Raw genomic sequence first — 10927 nt, 5'->3', positions numbered from 1 at the left:
CCTTGATACCCACAATTAGTTTAAATATATTTATAAAGCAGCAGTCTTTTGAAATTTTACTATTGATATTAAAATGTTGTCATTTAAACCAGTTTTTATGTATTTTTATCATATATATGCTGTTTAATGAGAATGAGCGATTTTCTGATGTTGATAAACTTTTGTTTTTGCATGTCTGACATCTTTAAAAAGTTGACATCTTTTTATTTTTTAATTATTGATTAAGTTAACCAATACTAAGTGGAAATCAATACAGTTTTTCTACTTTGACTCGCATGATGAGAGTGGAGACACATTTCTATTCCGTTCCGTTTTCGGTTCCGTGTTTTAGCAACACCAAAACTAAATGTTTCTGTGCGTTGTGAAATACTCAAACTGAAACTTGTTAATGACAGTTTGTCAAGCTAACAGTTGCACAACACACAGTGCATGGTAAGTATACATCAGCTAGCTCTTATATGTACAATATAATGCAATATACACTAAAATAGTCAGCTTAGGATATTTGTTGTGGCTCGAAGAGGCGCAAATGGGGTATATGCCTTGGAGAGGGACGTAGGGGCTCTTCATGAATTTTTTTTGTCTAACAAAATTTGACACCATCTTTTCTATATCTATATTTGTAAATATAAAATAGGGTCAATTCGTGACGAGCCACTGTGATGCGGAGGGGAAAAAAAACTATTTGAAGATGAGATTCTAAAGAGTATTTTAATTTTTTTAATATTTAGATCTACATGTAAAAGTTAATTTTTTTTACAGTATAGGCTAGCTTAGATAATGCTCAATATATTTTTAATATTCAGACACTTGAATAATGTTTTACTCTAGGTGCATGTCGGGGAGGGGGGGTTATCATAAATTCTGTATTCATTTGTCCATCTTTATTTAATTTAGCTTAAATTGCTCTGGATTTGATGTTCTGTCAGATTTACTTTTACCAAAATGGAAGAAGACACCACAGGACTTAAAACATTAATATCACATCGAAGGCATCGCCCATCATACACAAGGGTAATTTCGCAAGAATTTAGCCAAGAAAGTGTAGCTCAAGAAAAGAGAGGAAAGAGGAAAGGCCAACAACACTCCAGTAAATCAACAAAGCTGTCTGATTCCTTTAATTCATCTGCTAGTGAGACAGAGAACATTAATCAGGAGGACAATGGCGTTTTTGATGATGAAAATGACAATACAGATGATAGTGAATATTTTTCTGCTGAGGAAAATCCTGTTCCGGATGATAATACGAACCTAATTAACTGTAATGTTTCACCATCACTGTGTACTTCAAATTCATCTAGTGAAGGGGATTTAGAAGCATCCATAAAAGATATAAATAGATATGAAAATAATGATAGTTTGTACACCGTGATAGATAAAAGTGCACATGGAATTCATAAAAGAGCTCCAAGCAAAAAACAGAAAAGAAAAAGAAGAGAGTTAAAGGCTAGTAACTCAACCTGTCTCCTCCGAGAGCTCCCTTTTTATGATGTGGGTGGAGTGGAAGACCCGGGAAGTGTTCATATAGACAAAGAAATCCCCTCCTTATATACTATGTGTGTGAAAGTGTTGACGAAAAATTCAAGAAAACTGCATAAACGTTTCATAATTCCACGCAGTATAAGACAAGACATTGGAAAAGAGGCTTTATTTCACAATGAGAAAGTAATCGGGCTTAATAAATATCTAGCCAAATTTGAAGAAATGCATTCCAAGTACAGTGATCTGAATGTTCCCACCAGAACTGTGTGGAATTGTAGGCCCCGCTTCTGTAATCAGTATAGGGTGGGGAGGGCAGACGACTTTCCTAAAGGGGACAGGAAAATCAGCTGTCTGCCTGTGATTAACCTCTGCGCCTTCAGTGAATGTTACGACAGTAACTACATAATTAATCATGTGATGTGTGGTAAGTACTGAGTACATGTGTATTATCATTCAGATACTGTGTTATATATTTCAGAAATCCCTAATGATGTAGTGTTATAAACTGCATGGTCTTTTAAAGGATAAATTTGCATGTGTTAATGTCCCTGGGTTAGAACACTATTTTGACATATAATCTATATATTTCTTGTTCACCTGAGCACATTTTGTCTGACATTTGTCTGTCCGTCCATAAACTTATAACATTTTTGACTTCTTATTCAGAACCACAGGGCTAATTTTAGCCAAACTTGCCACAAAGCATGCTTGGGTTAAAGAAGATTCAAGTTTGTTGAAATGAAGTGCCACACTGTTTTGAAGTGGAGATAATTAAGAATTAGTAAAAATTTTGGCGTTTTTAAAAATCTTCTTCCCAAGAATCACTGGACCAATTTCAAACTGGAAACAAACTTGGCATACTTCATCCTTGAGTAAAGAGGGCAGAAGTTTCTTTAAATGGAGGACCATGCTCCATCCAAAGGGGAGATAATGAAGAAAAGGCAAAAATAAGGTGGGCCAGGTCATTTTAAAATCTTCCTCTCAAGAACCTCTGGGGTTGAAAGTTTAAATTTATGTGAAAGCTTCCTGACATATTGTGAATTCAAGTTTGTTTTGACCATGGCCTCTTGGTGTAGGGTGCATGGGAATAATTTTATCCATTAAAAGTCACAATAGCTTAACATCAGGTGACTCGGGTGAGTGATGTGGCCAATGGGCCTTTTGTTGGATATATACCTGAGTTTCACAAAATTGACAGTCTTTTTTAAAATCTGAGAAACAAAATATTTAAGCATTTACATTTATACCTATAGGCACTCATTGACTAACCTAATGTCTAGAAACAATTGAAAGTGACCTAATGTTGATTTTTCTTTGGGAATTTATTTTTAGTTCTTAGCAGCTTATTGCATTTAACATTGCCTTACCCTGACCCGTGTAAGGGCAAGCTCACATTAAACAGAAAGAAAAGGGAATTCTCCACTTCTTATGAGAGAGCTGTAGAAAATGCCACTGTGCTGCTGAGAAAGAGGTAATCTCTTGTAGACTTGGTAAAGTTTAAAAGCCTAATCATTGATTAAAAAGTGAACGTATAATCATTAATTAGTCATTTGTCATGTTCTTTAGTAATATTCATGTATATAAATGAGGATCTGCATTTCATCAGAGTATATTTATATTACAAATCGCATTTTCCTCTATGAACCAACCAATTTCAGCACGCGACACAATCCGTTCATATTGACTGTGAACAGATTATGAACTAGCTTAAAGCACGCGACTGAGAGAGCGTAATGATTTCAAAAAATACAACATGTGTTACAAAGATCTCGCAAGTCACACCTCGGATTAAGATTGTAACTTACGTGGATTATCATCCCAATCTTGCGGTCTCCTAGCTCCAAAATGCAGTGCACAGTGCAATGTTGATAAAAGGCAGGGTGAGACGAAGTGTGACGTCATGTCTATGTGTTGACGTACATCACAATACTACTGTGACAGAGGCTAAGAGTTCGTTTTATGCAACAAAATAGAAGCAATGTAAACAAACGGTGATTTAGTAAATGAATATAAATATAAGAAATGAACAGCACTTTAGAGCTGTTCATGGTCAATATGAATGGATTTGGATTTGAGGCAAATTCTCTGAATTGCTAGCGCAATTCACAGAATTTGCCTCAAATCCAAATCCGTTCATACTGACCATGAACAGCTCAAAAGTGCTGTTCATTTCTTAAATAAATTGGGTTTTTTTTTTTGTTAGATGAAATTTTAAATGATATTAACCATTTCTATTCATACATGTAGCTATTTGCATATTTGCATGGTTATTATAAATGTTGCATTTATAGTAACCAATCCAAAATTGCTATTTAATTCTATAGCAATTTTTTTATGTTTTGTAAATGTGAGTAACATTTAGAGTGAAATGAATGAATGATACTTGAGTCAAAAAGTTTCAAAATAAAAAAATTATATTGAAGAAAGGTGACATTTTCAATTGAGAATACTTCACTTTGCCATAGAAATAATGCATTAGACTGATAAGGGAGTGTTCAAAAGGTTTGCCTTTTTAGTTATGCATGATATGAATTGTAAATAACTAAGATTTAATTGTATCAAAGCTTTTAGAGTAAATAACAATAGAGAAGAGTGTTTCAAAGGTTCTTATTTTGTATACATTTGTGATATGACTTGAACACAACTCAGATTTACCTTTATAAAAAGCTAGCACCACAACAGACTAAGTTCATTAAAGGTTTAAACCCTGAGTACTAAGACAACAAAGTATTAAGAAAGAACTGCATTTCTTTTCTAATTCATGGATGAGATGAATGAAAAAGTGTCCAGCAACTTTCTCTCTCCATTGGAAAGCTATTTTTTTTATTTTTCAATATTTTTCATCCTTAATCTGCATCATTTTAAAAAAACAAAAACAAAAAACCAATAGTGAAAATAACCAATGGAATTGAAATTATGAAAAGAAATAAAAGCAAATTTTAAGATGTGAAAATTATTTTGATCCAGTGGAGTATGTTCCATAGTCTGCTAATGGGTGAGAAAGAATATATAGGAATATGCGAGTAACCAAGGTGTTTTATTTTAAAGTTATCCTGAAACTATGAAGATGTTGTATGACAAAGTTCTGCCGTATGTTTTCTGGGCAAGAGGTGATGTTAACAGAGCAAAGGAAGGTTTTTTTCATCTGATCAGTACCAGCAAAAAACGTAAGTCAAGCATTTGTGATATACATGTATTTATGATAAATGAGAGGTTCTATCAAATCTGTCTGATTAGTATCAATGTACATGAGGTTGATGTGTTAGTGTGTGTTACAAGCCCATTCTGCCAAGTCAGAAGACCTATTCCCAGTCTTTACGATAAACTTTTTTCAGCACTGGCCATTCGGGTCTGCATCTGAACTGTTTTCTAGATCAAAGAGAAATTCACCAACTCAGATCAAACACAAAGAAGTATTTCTTTCAATTTTGAAAAGAACTTTAAAGAGAGGGTTAAAAGACTACATTCACCTATAACTTATAGGTTTAATCAGAATTAGTGAAAGTGTGATAGAAACATTATCTTTATTATACCCCCCGCAACAAGTTGTGGGGGGGGGGGGGGGGTATACTGGAATCGGGCTGTCTGTCTGTCTGTCCGTCCGTCTGTAGATGCAATGGTTTCCGGGCTCTAAAGCATTATCCTTTCCACCTACTGTCACCATATCATATATATGGACTACCCATGGGATGAAGATGTTCCCTATTGATTTTGGGGTCAAAAGGTCAAAGGTCAAGTGCACTGGACATCGAAGTAGCAATATGGTTTCCGGGCTCTAAAGCGTTATCCTTTCCACCTACAGTCACCATATCATACATATGGACTACCCATGGGATGAAGATGTTCCCTATCGATTTTGGAGTCCAAAGGTCAAGCGCACTGGACATCGAAGTAGCAATATGGTTTCCGGGCTCTAAAGCGTTATCCTTTCCACCTACAGTCACCATATTATACATATGGACTACCCATGGGATGAAGATGTTCCCTATCGATTTTGGGGTCAAAAGGTCAAAGGTCATCGAAGTAGCAATATGGTTCGGTTTGTCATGCCATTTGTTTTTTACACCCAGAAAAGAGGTAGTTTATACCTATTACCAACACCCTTTGGGAGATTGGGGTAAGCGGGGGGTATTCTTAGTGAGCATTGCTCACAGTACCTCTTGTTTATTCTGATTACAATCACTGCTTCATTTCAATATGGTAATATAATGGTAATATGATTTTATGATGATACAGTATAACTGATAGTCAGTGATATTGATGAAAAGCACAGATCTGCATGAAGGTTTTGTATATATGTAATGTTTTTACAAGCCCAACCCTAATTTAACAAATATTTTTGTCTCCCACCGCAACGCGGAAGGGGACATAAAAATACTGTGTCCGTCCGTCCCACTTCACTTTGTGGACGCAACTCCTTAGACAATTTTGACAGGAGTTATGGGACTTTGTTGAATTTGTACATGCTACACTATAGGAACACTTTGTGGACGCAACTCCTCCGAAACCGCTCAACGGATCTTGTTCATAATTTGTAGGATTGTTAGTCACCATGTGTAGTTGATCATATTATGCCGTCATTTTGATTTGACAATTTTGACAGGAGTTATGGGACTTTGTTGAATTTGTACATGCTACACTATAGGAACACTTTGTGGACGCAACTCCTCTGAAACTGCTCAAAAGATTTTGTTCATGATTTGGAGGATTGTTAGTCACCATGTGTAGTTGATCATATTGCGCTGTCATTTTGATTCAACAATTTTTACAGGAGTTATGAAAGTTTGTTGAATTTGTATATGCTACACTATAGAAACACTTTGTGGATGCAACTCCTCCGAAACTGCTAACCGGATTTCATTCAAATTTTGTAGGATTGTTAGTCACCATATGTTGTTGATCATATTGCACCGCCATTTTGATTCGACAAATTTTACAGGAGTTATGGGACTTTTGTGCTTTAACTTTTTTTTGCGGCAGTAGGGGACATGGCTATGTGTAGCAATCTTGTTATATAAGATTAATTATCATTTCCATTAAAACATAGCAATAATGATTTTGATAGTCCATGCTTTCTGGCTGAGATCCAACAAACTAGAAAATAATGTTTATATTCACCTCCATGTGCCTTTGAGGTGAATATGGCATTTCATTAATTCCACAAAGGACCACAATTTAAATTGGGGATTATTAAAATGGAGGGTAGAAGTTTGGGGCAGACCCCTGTAAGTAAAAGAAAATTTGCATTTACTTGTATATATTGAAAAAAAGTCATTATAATATATTGCAAATTCCATGATAGAGGTGGGATGGTTGATGGGTATTTAGACCACACCCCTTCCCCTCCAACCCCAGTGTTGGATCTGCCCATGCTGAGTATACTAAATAAATGTATATGTATATTGCAACTAACTATAGTATACAACTTATTACAGCCAGATATAAAGCTCTGTATGTGTATGAGATGGGGAGAATGCTGCGATTCTTTGAAGACCCTACTCAGGTGAACTTGGGAAGCATTTCTGAAATCTCAGAGAATTTGGTCTCCAAACAATATTATTGCCGAACTGAAGTGGAACAGGAAATATCCAAACAAACATCTCTACTGAAGGCCAATTTGTATGACCAAGGGTCAGTCTCCTTCATTTAAAATACTTTTGTCTTGTGATGAGTAAAAACTTATTGTTTGTGTACTTATTTTAGCAGAAATTTGAAAGAATCTGAGCTAATGCACTATTGGCATTAACATGTTTAGTGCTTTTTTGCTCACCTGAGCTGAAGGCTCAAGTGAGCTTTTCTGATCAAAATTTGTCTGTTGTCTGTCGCCGTAGGCGTAAACTTTTCACATGTCCATCTTCTTCTCCAGAACCACTGGACCAATTTCAACCAGATTTGGCACAAAGGATCCTTGGTTGAAGGGCTTTCAAGCTTGTTCAAATGAAGGGCCATACCCCCTTCAAAGGGGATATAATCACAAAAATGCAAAAATAGGGTGGGGTCATTTAAAAATCTTCTTTTCAAGGACCACTGGGCCAGAAATGCTGAAATTTACATGAAAGCTTCCTGATATAGTGTAGATTTAAGTTTGTTAAAATCATGACCCCTGGGGGTAGGGTGGGGCCACAATAGGGGATCAAAGTTTTACATGAGAATAAGTAGGGAAAATCTTTAAAAATCTTCTCAAGAATCACTGGACCAGGAAAGTAGAAATTTACATGAAAGCGTCATGACGTAGTGCAGATTCAAGTTTGTAAAAATCATGGCCCCCGAGGATAGGATGGGGCCATAATAGAGGATCAAAGTTTTACATACAAATATTATATAGGGAGAAAATCTTTAAAAAATCTTTTCAAGAACCACTGGACTAGGAAAGTACAATGCATGAAAGCTTCCTGACATAGTGCAGATTCAAGTTTGTTAAAATCATGTAAACAAACACAACTGAAATCTTCTGTTATAAATATCTGTATGTTCAGCTTTGGGTTGCAGAGTGCTAACAATTGAGAAAGCTGGACAAGCAGCAGAGATGTGGACCCATTCTATCCATGCATTGCCTGCCTGGGGTATTGACAGCTGGGAGCAGTTCTATTTCATGGACTCGTTGCTGTGTTACCACGCCAGCACACAATTTGGTATGCTATTCGGTTACTCAATTGCAAGATCATAAATTGGTTTTAATTCATACTTTGTACAATCCACACATGAAATGGTGGGGAGTTTCCTAACAGCTTGTTACCATTCAGATATACATATGTATAATGGCGGGGAGTTTCTTTAAATTAATACTACAGCTTGTTGCCAATCAGACATATACACTATAATTTTCAGAAATTAGGTCAATGTGGAGTATAGGACAAAAGGCTTATTTTCAGCCATTTCCTTACAAAAATCCTTAGAATGGTTCCAGCAGATAGAGTGAAGACTTTCCAAGCTTTTTAAAGCACTATTATGAGGTCATGGATATCATTACAAGTGTTTAGTAATTACCAGTATAAATCTAACAGATGTATTGGAAAGAATTGAAGATTTTAATTGAAATTATCTTTTGTTCTTTTAAAACGCTTTGCCAACCCAGCTGTAAGCATTAATGCTCATATCTTGTTTACTGCATATCATCTGCCATATGTTAGTTTTTACATTTCGGCTTTTTTCAGCAAGCCCAGCAAACTTGATTGAAAGTAAAATTTTATATAGTTTGTTAAGTTTGCATTGTTTTGAGTAATTTGTATGTATGATAATTAATCATGTAAAGCATTTTAGATAATGTACCAGTCTGAGATCTGGAGCCCTCTCATTCATGTAAAACATTTTAGATAATGTACCAGTCTGAGATCTGGAGCCCTCTCATTCATGTAAAGCATTTTAGATAATGTACCAGTCTGAGATCTGGAGCCCTCTCATTCATGTAAAACATTTTAGATAATGTACCAGTCTGAGATCTGGAGCCCTCTCATTCATGTAAAACATTTTAGATAATGTACCAGTCTGAGATCTGGAGCCCTCTCATTTCTGAAAATGTGTTGTATCAGTTACCTTTCCCCACTATTTTATTCTTATCTGCTTCCTTATGAATCCCCATTAAGCCAGCCATAAATGGTCCATTTGGTATATTGAGCAAAGCTAAGAAACTCGCAGGAAAAAAAAAAAAAGAATATTGCCCTAATTACCAAAAAATCATGGTAATGGTTGGGTGTTCAGGTTTCAAATTCAGATGTATAATGGTTATTATTATAGGGTTAGTTACTATTTAAACAGTTCATATGGTGGTGAGTTTTCCTCATTAAGTTTTTCACTGTTGAGACAGTTTATGGTTATTTCTGTTTTAAGATGTTTTTAACAATAAATTGATAAATAATGTATGTTTTCATACCATTATCATGGGCAGAGATGGGAGTTGATTGGCTGAAACATACCAAAGAGAGGCTGGAGCCTCTATGTGGAGTTTATCCAGATCTGTATATTTTCCTGTCCATGTTGTACGCCATGCAGAAAAATGAAAGGAGATCACGAAACACCTTCCTAGAGTTCCATAAGCATGAGTGAGTTCTGCATGAGCATTCAACCTGTCTTTTTATTTAACATATACACTTTTACAGTCTGTGATACAATTGTGCATATGAAAATAATTATAACTAGTGCTGCCAATTTGATAAATACGGTACAAAATACAAGCATTCAGCTTTAGTTACCTTGCTTCTAAGTTGGTTTTTATTTGGTTGTTAAACTCTCAGTGCAATTCACACTATACAACAGATCTGGGATAGCCCAGGTAATAGTGAGTTAACTCACAACAGGTTTCCACTGTGTTAAAAAAGTAGGACAGGCACTCTATAGTGGCTTAAATTAAGCCAAGAAAAATTAATCACTTGGTTCTCAGGCCAATTTTGTGAAAAATAGTTGAGGGAGGGCATTTTTTTTCTTTCTATCTAACAAAAAGCAGACTAAGGATTTTTATGCCCCCCCTCCCCCCTCCTCCCTCCCCCTCGAATAGAAGATTTAATTGTTGGGGGCATATATAGTTCTGGCCTGTCTGTCTGTTGTCTGTCCATCTGTTTAAACTTTAAACTTGGTCATATCTTTTACACCAGAAGAGGTAGAACTTGATGACCCTAAACATTGACCTATGACCTACTTTTAAAAACTTTTGAATATAAGCCATATGTTTAAATCATAAGAGGTACTGCTTTTATATTTAGCACATTCATTTCTTGTGAAAAGACCTTTGTTGACCTTGTGACCTTGACCTAGTTTTGGAAATTTTCAGAAAAGCTTTAACCTTGGTCATATCTTTTACACCATAAGAGGTACAGCTTTCATATTTGGTATGTGTATTCCTTGTGGCACGACCTTTCCATTGACACCAAAATGTTTGACCTGATGGCCTTTACATTGGCCCTTGACTTATTTTCATTCAGATTGTAAGAGGTACTGTTTATATTAAGGATGTGTATTTCCAATGATACCAGATTTGTTGACCTTTTAAAAAAAACTACAATGTCCTACAGTTCCACTTTGTTGTCATCTGGGGACATCAGTGTTTCATAAACACATCTCGTTTCAATTCAAGATTAACTCACAACTTTTAAACAGTTCCAGCATAAAGTAAACATCCGAAAAACCTTCCACAATGTGCCATAGTAGAATTGCTGTTGTGTGTTTTCTTATCTGTACTAATATTAATGTCATCACAATGAAATATTTGGAACTACATAACTCTGCCAACCATTCGCAAAATTTTAAATGTTTACGCAAACATCAGGATGGTCCAGATTTAGTTAATTGTTTTTACAGACGGGAGTACCTAAAATGCAGTCAGGGATTCCAGATCTTTTTTTGTTTATTTGCTTTTTTTATGGGTTTGCATAAGAAGAGCACACAAGAGAAATCTTTTATTCATTTAAGAATGAAAATGGTTAATGTGCATTCAATTGTTTAAACAGATGCA

At 35.5% G+C, this 10927-nt stretch overlaps 1 protein-coding gene across 3 annotated transcripts in view; it reads left to right on the top strand.

The window, feature by feature from the left end:
• The first annotated feature begins 310 nt into the window (after positions 1 to 310).
• LOC125667073 (uncharacterized) overlaps positions 311 to 10927 on the top strand; it is a 36021-nt gene continuing 25404 nt past the window's right edge. The window contains exons 1-7 of one of the 3 annotated variants that reach the window (XM_048900403.2): positions 311 to 432; positions 898 to 1906; positions 2815 to 2953; positions 4531 to 4649; positions 6918 to 7113; positions 7972 to 8114; positions 9368 to 9521. In XM_048900403.2, coding sequence (XP_048756360.2) covers positions 946 to 1906; positions 2815 to 2953; positions 4531 to 4649; positions 6918 to 7113; positions 7972 to 8114; positions 9368 to 9521 — 1712 coding nt within the window. In that variant the 5' untranslated portion in view covers positions 311 to 432; positions 898 to 945. Of the gene's footprint in view, positions 1907 to 2814; positions 2954 to 4530; positions 4650 to 6917; positions 7114 to 7971; positions 8115 to 9367; positions 9522 to 10927 lie in introns of all 3 variants that reach the window. The other 2 variants (XM_048900404.2, XM_048900402.2) reach the window with 2 other exon arrangements.

The sequence above is a fragment of the Ostrea edulis genome, chromosome 2 (assembly GCF_947568905.1).
Source record: "Ostrea edulis chromosome 2, xbOstEdul1.1, whole genome shotgun sequence".
Taxonomy (NCBI): Eukaryota; Metazoa; Mollusca; class Bivalvia; order Ostreida; family Ostreidae; genus Ostrea; species Ostrea edulis.
Note: the sequence above shows the minus strand (reverse complement) of the source record. Positions and strands in the feature narration are given on the sequence as shown.